At 35.9% G+C, this 26696-nt stretch overlaps 2 protein-coding genes across 7 annotated transcripts in view; one reads left to right on the forward strand and one right to left on the reverse strand.

Annotated features, from left to right (window-relative positions):
• On the forward strand, positions 1-11689 carry nfkbid (nuclear factor of kappa light polypeptide gene enhancer in B-cells inhibitor, delta). The gene is made up of 12 exons (XM_028013297.1): positions 1-145; positions 4928-5064; positions 5162-5195; positions 6238-6425; positions 6533-6714; positions 7927-8032; positions 8141-8287; positions 8410-8461; positions 8571-8725; positions 8962-9078; positions 9214-9378; positions 9862-11689. Exons 1-12 carry the CDS (start codon positions 130-132, stop codon positions 9931-9933), a joined length of 1371 nt encoding a protein of 456 aa, XP_027869098.1. The 5' UTR covers positions 1-129; the 3' UTR covers positions 9934-11689.
• The window catches only part of LOC114142167 (FXYD domain-containing ion transport regulator 6-like), a 19411-nt gene continuing 4340 nt past the window's right edge, over positions 11626-26696 (reverse strand). For 2 of the 6 annotated variants that reach the window (XM_028013302.1, XM_028013301.1), the window contains 9 exons: positions 25286-25342; positions 25134-25160; positions 22889-22912; positions 22668-22691; positions 20424-20498; positions 18722-18758; positions 18584-18621; positions 18438-18462; positions 18097-18359 (listed from right to left, as the gene is read on the reverse strand). In XM_028013302.1, the coding sequence (XP_027869103.1) occupies positions 18458-18462; positions 18584-18621; positions 18722-18758; positions 20424-20498; positions 22668-22691; positions 22889-22912; positions 25134-25160; positions 25286-25337 (282 nt within the window). In that variant the 5' untranslated portion in view covers positions 25338-25342 and the 3' untranslated portion in view covers positions 18097-18359; positions 18438-18457. Of the gene's footprint in view, positions 11952-12059; positions 12098-15649; positions 15687-15794; positions 15870-16530; positions 16567-17269; positions 17321-17406; positions 18360-18437; positions 18469-18583; positions 18622-18721; positions 18759-20423; positions 20499-22667; positions 22692-22888; positions 22913-25133; positions 25161-25285; positions 25343-26696 lie in introns of those variants that run through there. The other 4 variants (XM_028013304.1, XM_028013303.1, XM_028013299.1 and 1 more) reach the window with 3 other exon arrangements.

Consider the following 26696-nt stretch of genomic DNA (forward strand, 5'->3'; position numbering starts at 1 on the left):
AGTCAACAAACCAGACTCACTTCTTCAGCCTACCTGAACGGATCTGTGTACAAGTCCCGTTTCTGAAAAGACTGCTGGCCGAGTGGACGAACCGACGAGAAAGGGACACAGAGCACAACCGTTTCTGACATGCACTTTGATAAATGTGAGTATTAATCCTGTGATGGATTGTTAGATCTAGTTTATATTAGCCATCAATAGGTTTGTCGGTGTGTCGTTGATGCTTTTCTGGTTAATGTGCTTACACTTGAAAATTAGTTTTGGGACAGATGTAATGTTATTGTGCAAAGTGTTTGTTTTTATATTTTCCCCTAAAATATACATCAGCCTCATCAGGTTATCAAACTATCTTTACCTTGTAATGTTGGCTGCCAAATCTAATAAGGCAACATTTACAAATGCGTCTTATTATTGCTCTTAGTCACACTTTCCTCAACCTGTCTCATCTAGTATTTTACATTGAAATGTCACCCAGTGTACCATTTCAGTGCAGTGACATCACTATTTGGGTGAATCCAAGAGTCCAGACTTCATTTTGGGGAACCCCTGATGCATCTCCACCCCTGTTTGTATGTTTTCATTTCCTCTTTTGATTAATACCAAAGAGGCAAGTTGTGTGACATGACAGAGACAGCCTGCTTTGCCTAAACTTCTTTGTTCATCAGGTTTTTTTTTGCCTGGGCGATCACTTTACATGTATTTTGTTCCGTGTGGTTGGCCCAAGAGCAAAAACCCACAAAATGAGGAAACTGGTGATGCACTGCCTCTTTCATGTCTCTGAGGATCGAGTAAAAGAGAAAGGTCGTCGGAATCCCCAGTCCTCCCACGCTCGTGACTCATTGTCCAGGGGTTTCCACAGGGCACGATTTGAATTTAGCACAAACTCGAGTTCAGAGTATTTAGTCTGGCACCAGCTATTAAAAACCATCCCCTTATTTCCTGTTTCTGTAACTGTGAAGCACGGAGCAACTTCTACATTTGATGAAAGTCCTTTGAATGAATGCACCTTCTCTGGCTGTTTGTGCCAGCGTTGTATCATCACTGAAAAGGCCAAAGGTTGCATTTAGCTGTGAAGAACAAATGAGTCAGCATTAAGTAACTTGTAGTAACACCTCCTGAACCTGAAAACGAAACCCTGCGGGATTGATCTGTTTTGACTGATGTCATTTCGGATGAAAGTGACCTTTTATCAGGTGTTTCGGGGGCACAAAATAGGACACAAGACACTGGCTCTATTTTATACATTTGCAAGGGGAAGTGAAACAGTTGTTTTTGAAAAGAGACAAGGCAGGGCAAAGTGAAACCAAAATAATACCTCTTTGGGTGTTGTTTTTCTGTGTTTGCCACAGACAATATCACTATGGTATCACTCATGGGCTTGAAGACAATGCCTGTGCCTCGCATAAATGTAGATGCAACAGAAAACACAAGGCAAACTACATGCGTTTCTAAGTGACGCGTCTCTGACACACTAAAGGCAGGAAGATGTGGTTTGCGTAATGGAGTGAGACAGAAAGGTGTCACAGAAAATGAGTGCTGGCAATCCCATGCTGAAGGTTTTCTGATGAATCTCTCTCACTCTTTGTCTTTCTCTCCGTTTTATTTGTACAGCTGCCCGCAAAAGATATTTGTTCCTAAAGGAGGAGGTTTTTTTTGAGTCTGAGCTTTGTTCTTGGGTTCCACCGACAGGGTGGAAATAGGGCCTTCGTTTTATCTTTCACGTGTAGCGGGGGAAGCTTTTGAGGAAACAAACCTGTGTTGTCGCTTGTTGTCGGCTGGAAACAGCAGATTTCTATTATGCGGTGTTGTTTTCTTTTCTGTTTTTACGCTTTTCCTTTACCTGTTGAGTGGAAATGAGACTTAGAAGAGGAAACATGCACATCAAATAAAAGAACAGATGTTTGGGTGCACGGCAAGAGGAGAAGAAAAAGAAAATCCCTCCATGGAGAAACCAAGTTCAGAATCTCAGAAAAGATCTTTGAAGTGTTTAAAGCTTAAATAGATAATATCTTCAGTGTAAGCTAAAATAAAACTAATACGATTAAATTAAAAACAAAACCCTAAAGGGAAGTCCAACTTCAAGTATTTATGTTACTTTCATTCATTTTTTTAACAATTTTTGCTTTTTAAAATGGCAGAAAATCTCTCTGTATTGGAAGTTCACTATTTGTCTCCATCAGTAGATGTTTTTGTTGTTTCTTTCATATTAAATGTGGTAGATATTATTAGTAAACTGCTTACTGCATTCACTCGTGTTACTCAACAGGAAACACAAAAGTCTTATGCATGTAATCTAAATGTTTTTACATTTTATTGTCAAAACAACTGCAGTAGAAATCAATGTTCTCAACCTTGGAAACATTTTTATCTTACATTTTTTAATCTTACATCAAGATATTTGATGTCTTATGGTTAAAAGGTATTTTATATGACCTTTTGAGGCTAATGCAATGAAGAGTCAGTTAACAAAAATAGCATCTTATCTCTAAATTGTGTGATCAAGTTACTTGTTCTTTGATAAAGTACAGAAAAAGCAAGCAGATCAAGTAATTAAGTCCTGCTTACAGATTAAAGTGATAAACCCAAATGAAGAAAAAACACAATTTTTTTGTCGTCAAGTCCTCAATCGAATTATTCTTTTCAAAAGTGCTAGTAGGCAGACTCCTGTATTTTTTACACCTTTATCTGTGGGTACAGATTTAGTGTCACTGATTATAACCTCCATGGAAAAGTAGAGCTGGAACAAGTACTATTTTAAAAACCTCCTTTTCACTTCGCTGCTGGAAAGTGTGTGGTGTCATCAAACAAATGTCTCCTGGACTCTCTAAAGCTGTCTGAAAAAGGGCTTCCTACAGCTAGCTGAATTTAAAAATGAAACAAATGTTTAAGGAAAAAACACAAATAGGGAAAAAAAAATGTTTTCATCAAAAATGTAATAGGTTGAAAAATAGTTGAAGCAAAAATCCTTTGTGTTTCATTCTAAAAATGGGCAAACAAAATCAAGTTTTTCAAGAAATTTACAAGAAACCTGTGCAAAACATTTCAATCTAAGGAGTTATTGCTAAGGAGTTATTGCTAATTAACTGGATGTTTAAAAGGCAAACGTAAGTCTGAACATTAGAACATTTCAGTCAGATGAAAATAAAGTAAAGAAGAACTCCTTGTTGACCTGCCAAGCATCAGCTGAAGTATTTGAAGACCAAAAATTGTAGCAGAAATTATTTGAAGAACAAAAGTCTGAGTATAAAGTAGACCAGAGTTCACAAAGTTGTGGAGCTGGACTTTAAAGGCAAAAAAAAAAAAAAGAGAAACAGAAATTAATCTGGTATTAAAGTGAGAAAACTGAAGAATCATTCAGACACCTTTTGACATCCATCATGATGATTAAGGGTTTGAGGAACAGAGATACTATTTGATCTTTTATAAGGGATAAAATGTGGACACAGCAGCAAGTTAAACACTGTAATGAGCTTCATGAAAAACTGGATCTATTTTTTACTCTAAGATCAATGAGGACTTTAGTTGTTGCTTCATTAATTTGTTAATTTATTCATTAATTAATTTATGTTTGCTTATTTCTGTAATTTTCCTAATGGCTGAAATGAATGCATAAAATAAAAACTAGAAGGAAATGACCTGGAAGGCATTTTCTTGTTTAAAGGGCTTTAAATTCAAATTACTTTTACATTGTTATATGAAAGTCACATTTTGTAAAAAAAAAAAGAAGAAAAAAAAAGGATTTTTCTATGTTTTTATGTATAACTTATTGATGTAAGATGTGGCAGAATAAAGAATGTATTTACAAAAAGTATTGAATGTAGGAGCTGCACTGATGATGCCCTTATCTTCTTCTTTGTGCAGGAAAAAGCGATCAAAAATTTAATGAAATATAAACAGTGATCCTATGGAAGCAAAGGAATATATTACAAAGCTTAAGTATCTGGTTATTCTATTTTATCTATTGACCCTTTACACATTGAATATTGCTTCTGTTTGAAAATAAAGGGAGACAGTTAGCCTTCAAAGATTACAAGGTATTTCAGTGGTTTGAAAACTAGCTACATTCATTTTTATTGGAACTTTGCATACAACAAAGTTCACTGTTTTATATTCAGATTAAACTGTTCATATTTGTATAGTGGAAGTAGCGAAAAGACTGGATAAATGCTTACACAACACACAAAACATGAAGAAGAAGTCTAATCTAAAGATGAAGAACCTACAGAATGGGAATGTTTTTAATGTTCACATGCAAAATGAATCCTATGATTCATCTGAATGGTAGATGAGTAACATTTTAATGCAGAACGATTCGCAACATGATTCTGCTTTTCATAGTTCCAAACAGTTTGCCTGATGGCAGCAATTAAAATTTTTCAAGCGAAAGGTATGAGAAGTCATTCTGAGGCCTTTCCCTCCAGCAGCTTTGAAACATGTCCTGTACATATGGAGGATCACATGACCCTTCTCGGCTCCCTCACTATCCACTGCAGGGCCCTCTTTGTCAGTCACATTGCAGCTGCTGTGAGATGCAGTACTTCTACTGCACACTCTCAAACACTCTTCTGTCTAATGTTGTGAGGATGTGATGGAGGGAGTTACAGGTTACAGTTTAATTTCAACATCTGCTGCTGCCTTTTAGTTTGGTAGTTGTTTGTGTGATAGGAAGAAATTTGCATAGAGGGAAGAAACATTCTCCGTCTGATGAGATCATGCCTATAGAATCCTTGGTAAACACCAAATGCTTTATTTTTTTTAAATTAAATCCTCTCATGTTTGGATAGTTTGATGTTTTTGCAGTATGTCACATTCATCTTTTTTTCTGAGTTTGTCTTAAAAGAAATCAATTAGTAACTTGGTATTAAACATCTTAAATCAGGTCAGAAAAAACAATGTAATTGTATCTGGTTTTACTCTTATTTTCCAGCACCAAAAGAGAAGGCGTGTTGCACCCAGCCCACAGTAAAGAAACTTTTGGAGCAGAAGAGAAGACGTGAGACATCAGCTGTGCTTCCCCCCTGCTCTGCTGCCAGTACAAGTCCAATTCCTCCGACTACTATTGCAGTAAGCCCACATACTGACTTAGTCAACGTCTCACCTAATACTTTGTGACTTGTGTTTGTTTAGTGATCATATACTGTTTTTCTGTTGCATCTGTTAGGAGCTGACTTCACCAGAGACGTTTACATTTACAGGTAAGGGTGAAACATCTAACGCCAAAAGGGACATGTTTTATACACTGATGTGAAATAATGTTCAAATAAACAGAAATAAAAATATCAAATACCTTTCTCATATGTTATGTGAAATATGTTCTGTATAGTTCAAAAGGACAACAAAGAAATCTGATATAGGAAAAAATATAAATGCTGCCACAATATGGGTGCGTAATTATGAAGATATTTAAAATAATACTTAGTTAAAGCATTATTTTGATTACATATCAGCATATAGTATTTGTATTTGCCTGCCAAGTTGGTACAAACACATTCTTCCAAAAGGTTTTTGGGCAGTATAGCCACACCTGGATGGGGTTTTTTGTAAGAAAAACTTTTGTCTTGCAATCCTTCTTCTTAGTTGAGATAAAAGGAGATTAGAGGAGACTACTGTCACATGTAAACCTTAGTTAGCACTTGCTGAACATCCTTGCACCTCCTTGATTGTTACTGTTGTCATCTTTCCAGCTACCTTGACCATTGTGTCCCATCTTTTAATCAGTTTTAGACAATTGGTGCTTTCAATGTATAGTATTGTGACTGGTTTCATAATTTTTTTGTGCTGTTTACCAGACTGACCACTTCTTACATGGAGATTCTTTTCATCATTTGTAAGCTCTCCTCAGATTTCAAAATGTCAGGAAAATCCTACTAGGTCAGCTGAATATAAAGAAAGGTTACAATTCAGTAGAATTGATAGCAAGCATAACCTCAAGAAGACAGGATGCTGAAAGTGAATCAGAAGGTGCTTTAACAAAAGTTTAGTTCAAGGTTGTTGTTTTTTTCCTATGACAAATTTCTTTGTTGGTCAGTTTCTTTAAATTATATATTGCAAGTTAAAGGTAAGAACAGCTTGGGGGGATTTATATTTAACAAAATAGGACCTTACAGATATTTTGCACTCAGAGGTGGTTCTTCCAAGAATGTCGCTCTGGCTGAGCCCTTACCTTATTTGGGAATTTTAAGAAAAAGGCAGAATAAAAAGTCATAATAAGATGTTGACTGGTATTTTCCATTCTAGGTGGAGCAATAAGCTACTCTGACATGGCAGTGAGCTATCATTCTTGGGCCCCACCCCATGAATCCACTAACAGTTACTACAGCAGTGACCCAGGACCCAGTTATGATTCATCCTACCTTCCGATGCAACCTGAATACAGCACACAGCAGCAAGTCTCTATTTTTGGAGACTCAATATCTACGCCATATGTAAGAGAAATATTCTCAGTTTGGCACATCTTTGAATTTGTAGCATTTCTGAGTCCATAAACCTGTTAAGAGGTCAATAGTGGCTTACATTTGACTTTTTTTTTCAGGACTGCTCTATGGCGGTTCCAGAACCCAGTGTGGCTCCATCCTGGTCCCATCTGAGTCTGAGTGATAACACACAGCATATATATAGCTCTTCAATGGATACTTTAAAACTGGATGAAGCCAGGATGCTGCTCAGTGGGATGGACTACAGCAGAGCCACTTGTCAGGACGAAGACGGTGACACGTGAGTTATTATATTTAAACTTTATTAACCACGTAAGAAAGCCAATGTCTTTTTTTACGAGAGTGACCTGGGTAAGAGGTCGGCCCTTTTAATAAGTGCCTATTTGCATCATGCTAAGAATAGGTCATAGCTGGTAAGTCAAACAGCATACAGAACTATTCCTATTAAATATAATATACCCCAAATATTGTTTTATTGATTATAAAGAGTGAAACATTGTTGCAATTATTTAAAAACATTTTTGATAACTTTTATAAGGGATTTATGCATTTTTTTTCTTCAGAATTTAAATGTGTTTTTTTTTAATTATTATTATTTTTACATTTCTGAGCCTGAAATATTCATATGTCAGGGTTAGGCGGATCAACAAACAAGAAAATAAATAAAACAGTGACAATCTCTACATCTCAAAGAAATTTTCCTCAAAGCAAATTTGAAAGATTGTGATACACTCAGTGTTTCTCCTTTGACATCATGCATCATTTTTGAATATATTTCTTTAGGCTGATTTTATTGCACAAAACTTTGGGATTTTATGTCTGTGAGAAGCGCTTCATAAACAAACTTTGCTTACTAACTTACTATATGTGAAATTATAAAGAGATTAGAAAGAGTTAAGAAGTCCAGAGATAACCCAGTGGTGGTGTTAATCAAAAGTTTTATTTTTCATGCTATTCTTTATATACCTAATTGATATCTCAATGGTTATTTTGATATACTTTAAACAAAGAATGTGCACCTACCTAAAGTCTTATTGGTCTTGAAAATGAAAGATTGTTTAAAGAAAAGGGAGTCTCAGAGATTGTGGCTAAAACAGACTAACAGACTGAAAAATTGGGAAACACAGAGTTGTATACGTACAATACAGAACATGAGTTTGGCTGAAAAATAACATTGAGGAAGCTCTACCACGTCTATCATGACTGAACTGTTGATTACGAGATGATTGTAAACAAATTACTTACTACTATCGAGTTTTGTTTTTGGCAGTGAGCTGAAAGTGAAAACCAAATTTGGAACATGGTAATTTTTTGAATGATTAAAAAGAAAGTCTGAGTCATTGTCTTATGCTAGAGTCAGATAAGATGAAAAAAAACCAACAAAAAAAAACATTTTCAGCAGAGAAAAGCAATAACACGGAATAACTGTGGGGATGACCACAGTTACACAATATCATTTACAAGTGACTCATCATTTGTTTTTCTTGAACAGTATCCTGCACATCTACACAGCCAAAGGACTCCGGGAGTACGCCATTGCTGCTGCAGAGAGGTTGAGAGAAGTGGGGAGGCTTGATGCCAAGGAGCACAAGGGAAAGGTATGAAATAAAATGTGAATAGAAATGCGCTAAGCAAAACAAAGGATTTCTCTTGGCGTTGTTTAAGAAATATAATTGAGTGATTGTATGCTAAATGTGATTTTGCAGACTGCCTTACTGGTGGCAGTGACAGCCAACCAGCCAGAGATTGTACAGGATCTTCTGTTGTTAGGAGCGGACATAAATGCCTGCGACTTTAAAGGTCAAACTGCTCTTCATTTGGCTGCTCATTATGGATTCCCAGCAGTTCTCCAGGTAAAGAAACAACAACAATGGTTTAGTTTTTCATCATACCCCAAAAAAAAATTACAAAAAGATTTATTATTTTATTTTATTTTTTTTAACAATCCTCACCAGTGATTTCTATTTTTCTGCAGGCAATTCTGTCAGGTAGACCAAATGTCAACCTGGAAGCTCGCAACTTTGAAGGTAATTTAATGTCTTACATTTTTTTATGGAAATAAGCAAACACTGTTGTTTTATAACCCATAAACAATGTATTTTGAAAGCCATATATCATTTTATTTTTTTGCGTTAGGCATGACACCTCTACACTGTGCAGCCATTTCTCACAGTGTCACCGTGAAAGCTTCTTCAGCTGCACCGGCAGATGTTAGTCTTCAGACAAAAGCTGAGGAGAAGCTGTCATGTGTACGGATGCTTTTCCATGCAGGGGCCTCCCTTCTCAGCCAGGTACTTTAGCTCAGCAGAGACACAGTTTATTACAGTACTTATGTCAAACCAAGAACCTTGAGTGAGAAAGTACAAGGGAAGTGCCACGTTTCATTTAACCAACATGATGACATAGTTTGGCCACCCTCTCTCTCTACTCTCTCTTTTGTTTTGTCTCTCCGCTTTGACTTTCAAATGCTGTTGTTGAAGTGGTGGTTTCATAATTCCTTCCCTCACTTCCCGTTATCAAATTCCAGGAAATCAAAAGTAACAAGACAGTGCTTCACTTGGCTGTGAAGGAGGGGAACATTAAGCTTGTGGACTACCTGCTGGGGAGTCGCCTCCAAAACATGAAAGACTTTGTTAATATGAAAGTGAGTCCCACACTGACCTGAAAGTCAGAACTGTATTCTCGGTTTGATTCCGCGCATGAGTTCACTGTACGTTGTACCTGAAAATTGCGCTGACTGAACTTTTCAAGTCATAACATCTTAACACGTTTGCGACAGGCCCATGGTCACACGGCTTTACACATGGCGGCGGGTCTTCATGGCAACCAAAACCAGGAGAAGATCCTGCAGCTGCTGCTGGACCGAGGAGCCGATCCCAGCATCCGCAACCTGGAGAACGACCAGCCAGCTCACCTGCTGCAGAGTGGCCCGCAAGGAGAACGGGTAACCTGCCAATCATTTCTCACTGTTAGCCCCAGTAAATATCTTAGCTACTGCTGATAACTGTCTTTGTGTCTTTATTTGGTATAAATCCAAATTAGGTTGTTGTGGAGGCTGAGTTCTTGTAAAAAAAAAAAAAAAAAAATGGAATGAGTATTAAGTTAACATTATTTTATTACCTTTTACACTGTTTGACTTTTCAGCTACTGTTTGTATTCAAAGTGATAAAAGGTTAAAGGCTGATAAAATACTTCATTCACATTAGATGTGGGGACATTTTTCAGACTGGAGCTGCTTCATGATGGTAGAAGTTTACTTTGGTCTTGGACATAAACTTAAACTTCTGAATTTATGCTAAATTAATATTCCAATAGAGTTATCAACTGCAGTTAAAGAAGAGCCTCATGTAGAACGGTCCTTTTAAACACTGCTGCTTTTTGTCCTAAGGTAAACTAATCTCACCGAGTTATCCTTTCTGTTTCACAGCTCAAATTCATGTTGAAAAGACGAAGCAGTTCTCGTTCTGGCAGGACCAGGAACAACTTAGATCACTTGTAATCCCGATTTGCTGGGATGAAACGTCTTCAAGGTGACTCCTCTGTTGAGAAGGGGAGAAACTTTTCAGTTTAATTTGGGAGTCTTTGACCTAAATGTTGATTAAAAAAGTTTGATTACTTTAGATTTTTTCAGATAAATTGTGCCCGTGACTTACTGCCCATAAAGTAGAATATTTCTAAAATATTGGATTTTGCTATCAGTCTATTAGGTAAAACATTTTTACAAATTCTCAAAATCTAAAAAAAACAACATTATTATTATCAAAATAATGTGACACAAACACAATATTAGATAACAAAAACATAAGGTAATGGATTATGTATTTTTGCTTCTCTGAAGCCTGGAGTACTTATTTCTTTGATAGGTCTATCTCCCAATTCAAAGTTGATTTCTGTGAAATCGTGAGTAAAAGCTCTGGGACCATGTCCCTGAAACCTCTCTGACTCCTTTGGTTAAAACCCCTCACTGATACGATATCATAATGATACTCGGAGCAGCGGTTTTGAGATCGATCAGCACGTGTCTTCTTCTGTTAAGAACGATTGATTTTCAAACAAGAACCTATTCAATGGTTTGTTGTCTGTATGGACCATACATATGTTGTGTGCGACACTGGATGCAATTTTTTTTCATTATGGAAATAGAAACTTTACTGTGTAAAACTTAAGAAACTATGACAAAGAATGTTTTTTTTTTCTCAAGCAGACATCAGATGAGTCAGCGCGATGACAAACTGTCTGATTCACTGTACATTTTACTTATGAGTCACAAGTAAAAGTACAATAACATTGTTTCCATAAGATTGTTTTTATGGTTGAGGGCAAGCTTTAAACAGTCCCATTTACATTTAGCGCGACAGATATGAGCAGGGTGGAAAATACACCATCCCACTATAAGAGCTGTGTCAGGCAATAATTTACACTTGTAGTGAAAGAGTATTTATTTTTCAAGATCTCTTTTTACCCACCTACCTGTACTGATATGAGGAGGATGAACCCTTGTAACATGTGAAATGACAATCATTAAGTCTGTCACTTGTGTGTCATCTTTGACATTTCTCTATAGCACAAAGAAAACAATTAATCTTGCTGCGTGATTAACTCCATTTCAAGCAGCTCCTGACTAAGATTACTGTAAAACTATTTCAGTGATAGATGAGGTAATATGAGCATAGACAATATTCACTTAAAATCTGCCTTATTAGGTCTGAAAAAAAATCCAGTTCATTTGAATTTTTTACTGACTTAATCTGACTTTTTTTTTAAGCTGTTTTAACATCTAAGGCATTACAGAATGACTATGATTGTTATGCTTTGTGTTTCTATTTATTGTATTGTTAAGCTATGTTTTCTATTTTCTCTCATGAAATGAGGTAATATGAACTTCAACAATAGACAATATTCATTTAAAATCTGCCTTATTAGGTCTGAAGAAAAATCTAGTTCATTTGAATTTTTTACTGCCTTAATCTGACTGACTTTTTTTTTTAAAGCTGTTTTAACATCTAAGGCATTACAGAATGATTATGATTGTTATGCTTTGTGTTTGTATTTATTGTATTGTTAAGCTATTTTCTCTATTTTCTCCCATGAAATGATCATGGAAGACAGAACAACAAACATGTCAGAAAATCTTTTGTTGCTTTTGACCAACATGTGCAGTACTTACAGTGATGCAAACTGGACAAATGTATGATTTGTAATCATGCTGCCAATTTTATTGCTCAACACAAATAAAATATATTTAAGACAAATCACATTTGCTTCATGTGTTCTGTTAAGCAGACTCTTGTGGACGGAATCATTTTTATGAGAAGAATTTTACCTAAAGTAATCATAAGTATAGGGATCAAATTAAGATGCGTTGGATGACCCGGTTTATTGACAATCGTCAGATATATTCTATATTTTTGCCAAAAAGACATTATAAGAAAACAATGCGTTTGTCAGCAGGGGTCCTGTGACGGCACTCTTCCTTTGTAGGCATGTGCTACATTTTCTATACAGCTGGAGGAGGAACTGCAACAGAGAAAGAAATATGAGACAGGATGACAGTGAAAGAGCTCTTACTGTTGCATTTAAGTACAACGTGGCTGTAAGCAGTCCTGCTCAGACAAAGTAACTCACCTTCTGTTTTTGGTATTTGGGTACCAGACGTGCTGGAGCTGTTTTAAAAGGCAAATATGAAAATAAACACTTAATTATACATCATATGTATTTTATTTCATTTAACCCTTTCACGCATAGAGGTCACTACAATAGATAATGGTTTAAAAAGCACAAAGAAACACATTTGGGTGTGGGGATGGTTGGACTCTATACACTGCCACCTATTGGTCAATTAGTTCAACTTCAATCTGACTAGGCTGGCAGTCAGACAGAAATTCTAAGTGACTAGCAAATACTTTGCTGCACCAAAGTATGACACCTTTACTTTGTCATACTTTATCAATATGAAAATTATTGATAACAACTATTAATAAGTGGGGGTTTAAAAAATGTGTTAAATGCGTTAACTTTCAATTTTATGTTGGCAGGAAATTTCACCTAATAATTTTCCCATAAAAGAGGACATCATGGCTGACTGCCTGTTTGTACTGTGTTTGTATTGTACTGGAAAATATTTGCACAGAAAGGGCATATTCTGTGTATTAGATCCTGCATTTTCAATATTCTTTGAAGATGAATTTAATGTCGCAACCCTTCATGTGCAATATCTGAGTGTGTGAACATATTGACTCACACACATGTGGTTGGAAATGTGGGTGCTTGCCTATGCGGTTACTTCTTAGTATGTACAGTCATGTGTTTGTTGCTTTTCTGTTTGTTGCTTCAACATTAATCCACCAAGGAAAATAGATCTAAATTAGCTTGATGTTCAATCTGGCATGTCTATGGTGAAAAGCAATATTTCAAATAATAAATCAGCATGGTTTTTTAAAAAATTCATTTATTATTATTGTTATTTAGTCCAGAGAGCAATGTTTTTGTTGTTCTTTGAGAAATATTTGTTGTGGTCTGAAGTTGCGTTTCTTTTCATCATGCAGACCAGTATTAGAAAATGGTAAAATGTGGTATTTTGGTATATTAGTTCAATAGTAATAGTTTTACTTTCCTCCCAAGGACCTAAAACATGACTGCTATTGATCTCTCTAATTTTTCTTTAGACATGAATGTGTGCATGGTTGTTTGTCCTGTGTATCTCTGTGTTGCCCCCTGATGGACTGGTACCCTGCCTCCCACCCAACGGCTGCTATAGATACTGTAGGTTAGAGATAAGTTGGGGCTTGTGAAAACAGATATAGTCAATGAATAGATGAATGGATGTATAGTTTTCACTCGGTGTAGAATATTCATAATTTTAAATTTTTAAAATCAGTGAAAAGGTCTGAACAACATGTTTTAGGAAATGAGCTGCATATTTTATGTGCAGGGCTTAAGTCGACTGAAATGACAGAGAAATGAAAAGTTCAGTGAGGTTATCATAATTCATGCATGAAAGGGTTAAATTAGTTACTGTAAAATATACTTGTACTGTGAAAACTGTGGCAACAACTTTGTCTTGAATTTGTCATAGTGTGCACATTTTGAGAATTACCAGATCTAAAACGAGTTGGAGCCACAGGGTTCTGATTTGTGGTGCTTAAAAGTTTGTAAACGCTTTAGAGATTTCATTTTTTTAATCATTTGCTTTGAAGAACTAGGTTTCACCTAGTTACTAGAAACAGACTCTGTCTCAATAAAATTCATTGATTTAAAAAAAGAACATTTGCACTTTTGCCTTGTAAGAATTATGAGTTTAGATCTGTGAGTGGCACAACTTTAAGAGTTTTTCCTTTTTGCATTAAGAGGAAAACATAGCTGCCTTGTTCTTATTCAGAAAAAAAACTAAATGTAAATATTTTCATTAACCGTGATCAGAAGAATGTTATTGTATAAACACAAAAGAAAAAATAAGATGTTGAGTTTCCTACGGAAATAAAGGAAAAAGTAGAACCAAATTATGTTATAACATTAAAATAATATTTTTCTAACAATAAACTCTTATGGTATCACATTATAACAATATATATTTATTGTGTTTTAAATAAAAAGAGTTCACATTCTTACAATATAAATATTATATTGTTTTAACATAATTGTTGTACAGACATGGACATGAAATTGTTTGAACAGTAAAGTTTTACATTACAACTTTACATCTGTTAGAACTTTATAGACATAATGAAACAGAAGACAGTGCAGATAAACAACTCAGAGAATATCTCGCCAATTGAAACTGAACAAGCTTTTATGCTTTTAGCTTTTAGTCTTTTGAATATGAAGATGTAGCAATTTATGATGTACCTGAATGTGAAATATTTCACATTTTGTCAAGACATCTTCAGTAGTTTCCATTTATCCAGTTTTAGTTTCTTTACAACATTTCTGTCAGTCTGATGTCAGAAACCTGACTTTCCTAAACATTACCTCAGTTCTATTTTTTGCACCTCACAAACTCAAGTCTAGTTTTTCGTCCTCAGGAGTTTACCGGTTTAATTCAGGACTTATTGTTTATTGAGGGGAACAGTCCCAGTGAAGTGAAACATGCCTAAGTAAGTGACTTTTTCAACCATATTTCATAGCTGGAATTTTTGTGCTGAAATGCAATATTCATTTCTTCATAAAACGTCACTTCTCATTTCATCAAACTACATTATGGTTAGTTATACATTTACGGTATCTTAAGGTCCTTGGTGACATTTTTCACATGCGGTGATCTCATAGCGTTGTTTGTTGGTTGGTAAGTTCTGAGAAGGGTAACTATAGTCCTATTGTGAAGTCCCAAAGCTGTCATCCAAAAGAATTAATTTTACCTTCAGCTTAATTATGACAGGGTATTAACACAAGCAGTTAATGTAAAACAAAACAAAAAAACAAAAGAAAAAAGAAAATAAAACATAACAATATAATATAATATAATATAATCACTTTCTTAAAATAGTGGCTTAAGTGATTTTTTAAATCTAAATCTTCTAAATTTGGCAAAAAGTGGTAGTGATTTTTTTTCTTTTTTTTAATAAAATAGCAGCAGTATTTTATTTATATATAAGGGCTTCAAGCCTTTAAATATATATATAAAATCATTTCATACTACACCTTTTTGTCACCTGTAAAACCTGCTTTTATTATATTTCTGTAAATGTGATTATACTGTATCTTAGGCTTATAAAAACAGAAACCTTAAGAGTTTTCAAACTTTTAAGCACCATGACCGCAGACCAAAATGCCAAGTCCTTGTCCTCCTGAAACAGCAGCTTTTGTCTTTATTCCTGTCTTGCCATTCAAGCAACATGCGATTAGCTGAGAGTAGATTTCCCACATTCACTACCAACACACAAGGAGTGTCTCTGCTTGAATGCATACATTTAAACAAATGCCTTTCAGGCCAAGCACTAAGGTGGAAGGGTCAAGAAAGCATTAAAAATTAGTTTTTTCCTCTAATGGTTGTTTATGAACTCACTGATGTGATGGAAGTGAATTTTTGGTTGAACAAGGAGAAAGCACTTATGTTCAAGTGGCATCCAGGAAGGGACAGGGTAAAATTTTAAAAAATATTTTAAAGTTGTTTCAAGAACAGATGTTTTTTTTTCACCGCATAGGTTCTGTAATCAGTTCAACATCATTCATACGACATGCACGGGCAGATCATTCGCTAAATCTAACTTAATTCTTACTTGGATGAGGATTTAAAGCATTTTGTGAATTTTTTGCCTGTTTGAGGAATGATAGATAAGTTACAGAAGTTTGATCTTTTATATATTTACTAAAGTCTCAGTATTACTGGCATATTTGAAAAAAAAAAAAAAAAATTAAACTTACTCAGGGCTATTAAAATGCCAGAGACAAACATAACGACAGCAAGGATGACCCCTGTAGTCCTCAGTGTCTCATAATCTGCAGGGGATAAAATGACAAGTGACTTAAACAAGTAAAGGTATTAATGTTAAAAATACGATGCAAAGGATTGGATGAACATCATCTACCAAAAACATTTAGGTCCAATATACCACATGGATAATCTTCGATCTAAACCGTCCCATTGTAGCTCTGGATGTAGGTTTATGATGATTGTCTTGCTAGAAGGTGAATCTTTACAAAATTCCCAAATCATATTTAGAAGCTAAACTGTTTTCCTCAAGAACTGCCTTTAACACAGAAGCCAGAAAAATCTGTTTTGTTGTCATTTGAGCACATCATGTCCTTGTAGGTCTTTTCTGCTCTGTATTAATGCTCTTTTTGCCTGTTGCTTTTACGCAGATGACCATATCTTAGTAGGTTTGTGTATTAATTACACTAAGATTGTATAAAAGGTGGGCTATTTTTTTAAACTGCTGTATGTCTTCCCGCCTGGTGTGCTCCTGGGTCTTCATGGTACTTTTTGTTCACTGATGTTCTATGGCAAACCTCCAGTCTTGCTTAGGGGCTTCACACTTCGATTATACCTTCCCTTCTTTTGGGCTATTATGTAAAATACATGAAGTTTGTGGCTATAATGTGACAAAATGTAAAAGAGTGGCATATTTTTGCAAAGTGCTGCAATCGGATGAAATCTTACCATAGTGAAAGTCACTTTGGTCTGGAAACACTGATTCTGTAAAAGAAAGACTCTCGTCATTTACAGATCCAGAACTGCTGATTTCAGCAGAGCAGTTTAAGGTTGTGTTGAAATTGAGCGGGGTCTTCTGTTCCTATGTCTGCAGACTTGGCTTCAACACACTTTGGGAGCTTTTTTTCTTGCCCTACACAGAACGGCACTCAATGCAGCATCTTCGCTCAGCAGAAAAAAAAAAAAAGGGTTACAAGCCAGCAGCAGCTGCAGAGGCAAGAATATGGGAAAGGAGGGGGTAAGAGCTTCAACAGAAAAAAGCAGTTATGTAATTTTCAACCAGATCTATAATTACTAATGATATCTTTTGCTGCCAGAATTCATAAACACAAAAGTGTTAGAGGCTGGAGATGCTGCCAATAGTATGTTTTTATTGAGCTCTCAGTCCCAAGTGGTTGAACTGGTATTTTATATGTAACACCACTGCTCTCCCACAGCTGTGAAACTATTCTGATTTTGCAGAAGTGCTAAAAACTGACCTTCTCAGTTTGGTAGTTTACTCAGGAACTCCCCTCATTGTGACACCGATCCATGCATCATTACTTTAACAAGCTTCCATTACTTTTGTAATAATCAAACATAAAGACAGGGATCAAACAAACTAAAATTAAATTTTTTTTCTTTTCCTTTAGGTCCAAAATATCTTTCTGAGTACTAAATGATAGAGACAGAAGTAAAGAGAACAAACCCGCGGTGGCCATGGCTGCGATGCAAAGATGCTGAAGAGCTCTGACTCCTTCTGGAAATTTAGCAAGTTGCTGGGTTGCAGTTACAGCCTGGATAGGGTTGGAGAAACTGGGCAGTGCAGCAGGCAGAACATCTTACTGTGACTGCATTGTACAAGCTCAGCAGGCGTCCCTCTGCTGGTGATAATGAAAAACTGCATCCATCCTTCGCATCTACTGGTGCAATCCAGGGGCAATCCCAATAGTGATGAAGCACACAGGCTGCAGATTAAAGGAGACGGTGGCCCAGCCCGAAGAAAAAAAAAATGGATATAACAAAGAGACAATATCCAACTACTTCAGTGAACTGTAAAGTCTTATTTTGTGAGCATTTTTAATTCATGGAAAAAATAGACTAAATGACATATTTTGTTTTGAGAATATCTGAATAATTTTACCTATTTTCCAGCTATTAATTCTCAGAGAGATGAGTTTGCATGCAGTGAAAGCAGCACTTCCCATGTTCTCTGTTGCAGTGTCGGGGGAATACACCCGAATGCAGTGTTTCCTCTTATAGAAGCTACCACCACACTAGAGTGTAAAGCTGCCATTTAGCAGCTTGAAAACCAAAGAAGGGTGCAATGTAGTTCTTAAAGAAAATCTTTCTGAATGCTGCATAATGCAGTGAGTCCTCACACACTGCTGGTAGTTACAACTGCATGTGTAACTGAACAGTGTGCAGCGTCAGCAGAAACATGAGCGCAGCATACCAGATGGCCACACTCGCAGTTCTACAACCACACTGGTAAAAAGAAAAAAAATATTTAGGATGAAATAAATCAAAGCAAACTTTTGTTTTTTCAAACATTTGCTTTATTATCTAGCATCTGTTTGAAAATCAGAAAGATAAAAATGAAAGTCACTACTCCTACTGTATAAAGATAAAACATCATCTAGTGACAGTTATCGGTGATAAAAACATAAAAAAGGAGGGGAAAAAAAAGAAACAACTGGATTATGTCATTTAAAAAGGCTCAATGCTGTCCTCTTCAAAGGATCGCTCTCTTCCGTCTTCGCGGTATTTGCTGCCATCTAGTGGCGCCAGTAGGCAAACTGCAGACGCAAAGACGTCAACTGAGTTTCATTTCTCATTTAAATCATCTGATTCATTGATGTTTTGGAGACATTTACCAGTTTTTCTGTAGCCTCAGTTAAGCTGAAAAAATACATATATATTTTTGTAGTCATAAATTACAGCAGAGTAGTTTAGTATTATGTGTAATGTTACATGTATGTCAGGTCATAACAGTAAACATTGAAGAAAATGTAAAATATACCTTTCTGGACAGCTGATTCAACTTCAGGATTCCTGGGCCTAAGGGAAATACAGATAGGTGTTTATGTAAAAATAACATTTGTACATATATATAATATGAAAACAAAAGCATATCTTTGTCTTATTTTGTGTAATTCACCTTGGCTTGTCACTCTTTGAACAGGTACACTTTCGAGCTGTTTAAAAAAATAAGGTGGGTAGAATATTCAATATTTAATATAGCATAACATTTAAATTTACAGTGCTGTTATGAAACTTTGACATTGCACCACCATTTATAAAAAGAACTGGATTAAATTACGTATAAAACAATTCAGGATGTTCTGGGCAGCAAGTCTGAGATGCATCCCAGCTTTATGGTTTCTCACTGTATTTATTTTTTATTATTATTTTAGAATACTCTCTGTCCTCTACTCCTGGAAACCAACTCATTTAGATAAACTATACCAATTCTGATATGAGGAGTTGCCAAAAATACAGCCAAACTTATACCAGAAGAATGTTACTGACATTCTTGGTTGGAGCGCAATATTCTATTCGTGTGAACGAGTATGCATAGACTTTCACCTTCCAGTATAATTTTAACCATTTGTGGTTTAGAAAACAATAATAAATTCAAATAGAATAGCTTTAATTTAATGGGAGCTATCCCATCATGTGATCCTGAAATCCTGACAGCAAATGGAAAAAAAAAAAAGATGTGTCCTTAGAAACCTGGATACTTTCTGCACACCTAGTCCACAGTGAGAGGTTATTAACTTTTGGTAACCAAAGGAAACACTAGCACTGATGCCAAAATCAAAACTCGAAAAGTAAATCTAGAATACAACTAAAACAACAAGAAGTTATCAAAGGGAAAATCATGAATTATAAAGGACCAAGAGGGGGCACCAGTGATGCAAGAACCACCACTGCTGCAAGCAAACAGGAAATGAAGAAGGAATATTTTAATGCAAATATGATTCAAACTGCCATCTTTCTTTTGTTCAATTTAAATATTTAGACAGAAAATACTCCTTCATGAGTGTATCTTTTAATTCTGTTTATGCTTCCCTTCCTTTACTTGCCCCTGGCCCATGTAATCTGATGACACACTGTCTAAAAAGCTCTTTAAATTAAAATGAGATCAAACAGACTTTCTTCAATTTAACAGGAAATTATATAGAAAATAAATCAAGCCTTAGCACCCTGACAGATGAATCTTAAACAGTTATTTTGAGTCAGGAATAAGATTAAAGTTGCATCCGTTTACCGATAAAAAGGCATAAGCATTGCATTGTTTCTTCCATTGAGCTGTTACACATATGTAAATCTCATTAAAGCTTATAGTACTGCCAAAAAAGATATTAACATAAAGACGTATTGGTTTTGATTAACATTTAAAGACAGATTAAATTAGTAGTTGATTAGATTAGTATTTGATGTTTCATAGGCATCTGTCTGTACATACTGAAATTTTATTCTACCTTCCCTAAGTTTTCATAAGCCGGCTTTCTCTAAGAAATGTTTGAAACTCACTTTAGTCCCTGTAAACACAGAGGACGTGCTGCAGAGAGGTTGAGTCTGACTAAATTATTTATTGCTTAGTTATGGTTTCACATCTCTAACTGGCAGAAGCAGCGGGATGAGCTGGCAGGTTGGAGCAGGAATTTTGAGACGACGCCATGAGTAAAAGAGAAGGACGAGCTATGATGGCCGAAATGCTGTGACTGGCTGATACTTTCCCACACACACTTTCCAAGAAGTGTGCGTGAGTCCATGAGCCCAGAAAAAGAGTCTGCATGCTTTGTAGCATAATTTCAGTTTGATGTTTTACATCTGTTGCAAACTTGTATACTTACTGACGATGAGGAAAATGCCCAGCAGGAACAGAGCGATAGCAAAAACCAGGCCGCCGATTCTCAGAGATTCATAATCTGAAATAAAAAAATAAAAAAAATGTTGGGGAGATGTTTGCAAAGCTGAAAGGAGACATGCAGAAGTTTTTCTCCTAAAGACATAAAAAATAGATATCTTGAGGCATTTTCTGAGGCTTCCGAATGAAATTTTAATTGAAAAGCACTGCAGAGGTAATTTGCTGTCTCATAATGGCTTTGTTGGGATGTACAGTGCCAAAACAAATCATAGAAGCTGCAGACAGCAGATCTGTAAACAAATTTCGGGGCTGGTGTCAAGTCTTGACTTTAAAAACAGTTGCAATCTCGTTTAGTTTGTTTTGTAACAGTTCTCTGGAAGAAGAGCAGGAAAACTTTCCCACGCATGCAAAGCAACCGACAGTGAAAACACTGCAAAAAAATATCCTTCTCAAAACAAGCTTAATTTTTTTTTAAACGTATAAGTAAAAAAATACTGCTATTAGAGCTAGTACTTTTAATCAATTTCAAAGAAATATTGACTTAAAACATGTTTGTACATATTACTGACAACTTACCTGTGAGTTAGTTTTGTCTTATTTAAAGTGCACTAAGATTTTGTGTTTTTGCCGTGGATAATTGCTGCTTAGGGATGTGTAAGGCAAGCTTTGGAAAATTTAAAAATATTCTGATCCCAGGGTCAAGTTACAGAGGTCAATAAATCTGCACTTGGAAAATAATCAAAATGTAAAATGGGAAAATAAAGTATTTAAATAGATTTTTTTAAAATCTGCTCTGTGATTTTGAACATGTTTGGTTTGTGACCTTTGTAAAAATAAGTATCATCTTGCTCCTGCATGTCACAGGGGAAATGAGGGAAAACACAAAAGAAAGTTGTAAAACTCTTGCATTTATCTTGGGACACTTCTGTCGTTATCTTACAGCTGGGCTGATAAACTGTCATGGGATTTGTTTCTCTTAAAAGATCAAGGAGAGGAGGGACAAGAATAAGAACGATCTCAGATGCTTAGCTGCAACTAAGAAACACTTTGCATATTTGCAATAACTCCATTGCGTAACAAAGAATAACAACAAAGTAGAAGATTAGCTCCACAATGCGGCATGTCAAAACTGCTCAGAGACTTCATGTTCCTCTAAGTAACAAGTACCAAAGTGAGAACATGAATACATTTCATACACACATTTTATGAGGTGGCCTTCAAGACAACAAAAATATCTAAACAAAGCATGTAGATTTACCTTTAGAACTACATGCATTTAGTCATTCTCCACCACATAACTAAAATAAATTTATTATTTATTATTTATTATAAATTTGCGATCCGTTCAAATTTAGTCCCACCAAGAAACGCATAATGAGAACACATACAAAGGTTGGCCGAGAAAAAATGAAAGTGTTACGGCTGATGACTGGACTGAAATTCCTTCAAGCTTAACAGGAGTTAACAGAAATCTTTACCTGGATTTACTAACATGTCTGGAGCTCGTCAGATACAGAGAGCAAAGGTTTACATAGTTTTAAAGGCCGCTGTGTTCCATAAAAATAAATCAACAGAATTATTTTAACTGGTCTTCCATTTTGGAAAATTCAAAATGCTTTTGGAAAATTTAACAATATGAAGTCAATTATGCAAGGTGTTTAAAATCTTAGTTTAGGTCAAACTTTTTAGGCATTATTCTACAGTTTATACAACATCTGTTATTTGTTGACATCATCAGCTAGCATTTTGTTTTCTCGTAAAACAAAACAATTTTTCATTTGTAGATGAATCTTGTGTTATTCATTTCCAATATTCTTTCCAGTAGAGTCTAAACCCAGACTAATAAATGTTCTTATTGAAAAAACCAAAATGCAAACAACATTTAGGCACTGTAGCTCATGCAACTGACTGATGTTTTTTTTAATCTAACCTCAAACATAAACAGAACGTAAAATGCTGGACCATCAGATTGGGCAAAACACAAAAAATGTAAACAGCTGAGATGTTCTTGTTCAGTATATACTGTGGCTGTTTTTAATATTAAAATCAGCAAACAGGATGTCAAGTGCTTCTTTTGGCTCTGCTGCAAAAACTTGCGCCAAAAGGTGAAAGTTTTCCATCACCTCTGGAAAAACGAGACCACAATGCTCACTCATCTCGACTTCCCAGATGTTTCCTGAGCAGAGGGGTCGACTGTTAAAAGGAGAACCTCTGCGTGCTCAGCACTCACCATAATGAAAAGCGCTGTCGAAGTCTGGAAGGAAAAAAAAACAGAAGACAGAGAGGTAATGAATGAGAGGCAGATGAAACCAGTGACACACTTCAGACTCTTTTCATCAGATGACAGATTTGCAGTTGTTTCAGTCCTTCAGATGCTCACACTCCTGATTTAAATGGCAGCAAATTGTTAATAATTTTACTATTTTATGCTTTTTCTTAAAATGTCCTCACCTTTCTCATCGTCTGCTGCTGAGACTATAAAAGAGAAAAGAACATATCAGATGGTGGTTTAAGTACCTGCCAGCAAACTGCAAACGTGACAATAGCTGAGTACGCTTCACGAGGTACACCCCATAAAATTAATAGTGGCTTTCTTTCACAAAATTCTATAGTTGTACTAGGGATTTATGAGACACATCAATGCAAAGTAGAGCATAATTCTGAACTATAAAACATTTTGCTGTTCTGTTCACTCTGCACAACTAAACTCCTAAACATGTTCAAGGGCAACAAACATTCTCCAAAGGTAATCTAATTAGTAACAATATCCAATTACAGCATAATGAACCAACCAATAGGACAAAGGATACTCTGGAGGAGATGCAGAAATGCACAATTCAGAGAAGTTCTGTGGATGTGATAACAGTTAGTAGTCCACCTCACAAATGTGGCCTTTATGGAAGAGGGCTGGACAGTATCAGGAAAATATATAACTGCAATTTGATTGCTGAAGGTTCAGCTAACAGGAAAGCAATTGTTCAAAGAAGGCCGTCAGATGCCTCAAATCAAGTGTGGGAGAAAGACAACATGTGAAAGAAGGTGTTGCGATCAAATGAGACCAATAATTTTGAGTCAATGCAAACATTATGCAAGGCTGAAAACTAAAACACAATGTATAATGCTGAACTCTCCGCCCCGACCACTAAACATGGCGCTGGCAGCATTATGCTGCACCTGCTTTACTTCAGGAGGGCAAAGGAAGCTGGTAAACAAAGAAAGGAAGATGGTAGGAGCTAAATAAACAGTAAGACTTGAACGAATTTTGAGAATGTAATGATTTAGCTAAAGTGTATTTATGTGCCAAAAATGCCTGGTAGAAGTTTAGACCTAAATGCCACACTTTTCATACTTTTATATTAAAATAAAATCATGTGTTATTTTTGTTCCACTTTACAATTAAGAACTCCATTGACAGTTGGTGCACAACATAAAATTCCAGTGAATTACACTCCAATGTCCTTTATTGTAGTTGCAGCATGATAAAAAAAAATGTGACAGGAGTATGGAAAATGCTACTCAGCACTGTATGTGTTTACTTTTTCACATTACTGATCAAAGTTATTACAAAACAATCAACCCTTTAAACAGTCATCCATTAAAAAGGGGATCAGCATGTAGCAACATTTGTAAAATTCTAATAACATTGGTTCACCTCAAATGTTTTTTATTTTATTGCCCTGTTGTTTGTACTAGTTTCTCTTTGCCTAGCCTCCTCCTGGAAAACAAGACTTGCCTGGAGCCCAAACTATGAAATGTTGACAAAAAACAAACTCAACTTGTTAAATCACAATTCTTACCTTAAGTTTAGTGGCCTAACCGGAAACATGCAGGGTTACTTAGCAACCAACTTAGGTTTATGTCAGACACAAAGCAGACATTGTGTGAACACTAACATTTAGACAAGAGCCAGATGGAAGAAGAGCTGGAAAGATGTCAGATGTTTAGACCATCTGACATTTTACATCATCACTTAATGCAAAGTTGTTATAACTAATATCATTAGACATTGTAAATCATATTAAAACTAAGTCCTAGGGTACAATTGCGATTGGATATAGTATACTAAAAAGCTTATCAACAATTAATTTATCTGCTCCGAAATTTTTTTTTACATTAGAGTAGATTGCACTGACTTACATTCATTTTATAAAAAAGAAACAAAACACTGCAATTTGTTTACTGAAGAGGAAGTTGTCCTGAAATTACCTCTGACCTCATTCTTAGACAAAATAAATCTGAACTGTTGGTATTTTTCTCTGAGGTGAAAAACATGTTTTGCTTCTCGACAGGCTTTAAAAAGTGACCTGCAGTCAGGCACAAGACTGAGTCAAAAAATAAAAAATAAAAAACTCGGTGCAGGCAAATCTGCTTAGCATCAAACCCTGCTGACGGTATGTGGAGCGCCTAGGGAAACAAGTCAGAGACCAAGATTTGTATTTGTAACAATGGAAAACCAGGCAGCACCGGATGATTGATTATTCAAACTGCAGAAACAAAACCCTTTTTTGGGAGAAATCCACAGGCATAAAACAAAATCTCCAGACAAATAAAAAACAAACTGAAAAGAGGGATGAAAAATGATTTACTGCAATTCAAACAAGTGGTGCTGTTCACAAAAAGCCAGCCGACAAAACAACACGAGGGAGTAAAGGCCATGCAATTTCAGGGAGGGGCCACTCTAATGCAGGAAACTTACCAAACACCTCCCTGCCAAACGCTGACCCTGTCATACACACACATCAGGAACTTAAAACACAACTACAGCAGTGTACTGCCGAACAACACGCTTGCACATTTGGGCTCGTAAGGGTCCGAATGCCAAAGCAATTATAGAAAATTCATTCTCACCGAGTGCAGGAGCCAGCCAAGAGCTGAACGCCACCACAAATACAAGATCCATTGTACCTGTTTGAATGAAAATAGAGGAACAAGTCAGGATTAAGGAGTCAGGTGAGGTTTATTTTATGTAGACTTAGCTGATATTCTCTAGACAGCTAAACAATGACATGTTGCTCATAAGTTAGGTTCTCATCAAAGGCAGAATGCTGTGTATATGCATATATTGTTAGTTTATATTTGAATTTCATACCAATGTAAAGGAGCACACAGTCAGAAGTGGAAGGAAGAGGACATATAGTGTTCTATAGTTTTCATCCCCCCTTGCTCTGATATCCATAAATGAATCCAAATAAAATCGCCTTCATAAGTAACCCAATTGGTAAGAAGAGTCCACTTGTTGGCAATATAATCTTAGTTTAAATATAGCTGTTCAGTTAAGATCTAAGTGATTTGTAGATAACATCAGTGGTCAAATAGCATCATAAAGACCAAGGAACACAGCAGGCAAGCCAGGGACCATAAAAATCAGGGATAGGTTATAAAATAATACCCCAGACACTGAACATCTCGTGAGAAACTGTTCTATCCATTATCCAGCACAACATGGCACAACTGCAAATTAGGGCTGCATGATATGAGGAAAACCATGTAATTGTGACACTGTAGCTGAAAACTGCTTGAGAAATATTTGACACCAATTTGACCTTTAAAAAAGAGGAAAGGCATTGTTAAGAGAAATCTATAAAAAAAATCCTGTTAACATTTTGTCACAAGCCAAATGTGAGATGTAGTGCACTGAATAATAAGGTGCTCTGGTCAGATGAAACCAAAATTGATTTTTTTTTACCTACAAGCAGAACATTATGTGACGAAACACTAACGCTGCACATCACCCTGGTCACACTATCCCTACAATAAAACATGATGGTGGCATCATCATGCCGTGGGTGATGGTTTTCTTAACAGGGAATGGGAAGCTTTTTAAAGCTCCAGGGAAGCTGGTTGGTACTAAATACAGGCAAGTCCTGAAAGAAAACCTGTTAGAGGCTTCACCTTCCAACAGGAGCATGACCCTAAACATACATGGAAAGCTAGTCTTGGATGATTTAAATCAATACATATTCATGTGTTGAAACGGGTAGGTAAAATCCAGATGTATTAACAGTTTGTGGCAAGACTTGAAAATGAATGTTTTTAGCAATGCTCTCCATCAAATCTAAATGAGTTTCCATCTCTGAATGTGCAAAACTGACTTTGGGGGTGTAAATGCAAAAAAGGGGGTTTCCATGGATCTTTATCTTGGTTTTTTTTTTTTTATTCTTACACTTATTAAACACTTTTAGTTGTTTTATTGCATCCTAGTAACATACTAAACATACGTACATATTAAAGTTTGTGGCTATAATGTGACTAAAAGAGT

Source organism: Xiphophorus couchianus, chromosome 3 (genome assembly GCF_001444195.1).
Source record: "Xiphophorus couchianus chromosome 3, X_couchianus-1.0, whole genome shotgun sequence".
In the NCBI taxonomy this organism is placed as follows: Eukaryota; Metazoa; Chordata; class Actinopteri; order Cyprinodontiformes; family Poeciliidae; genus Xiphophorus; species Xiphophorus couchianus.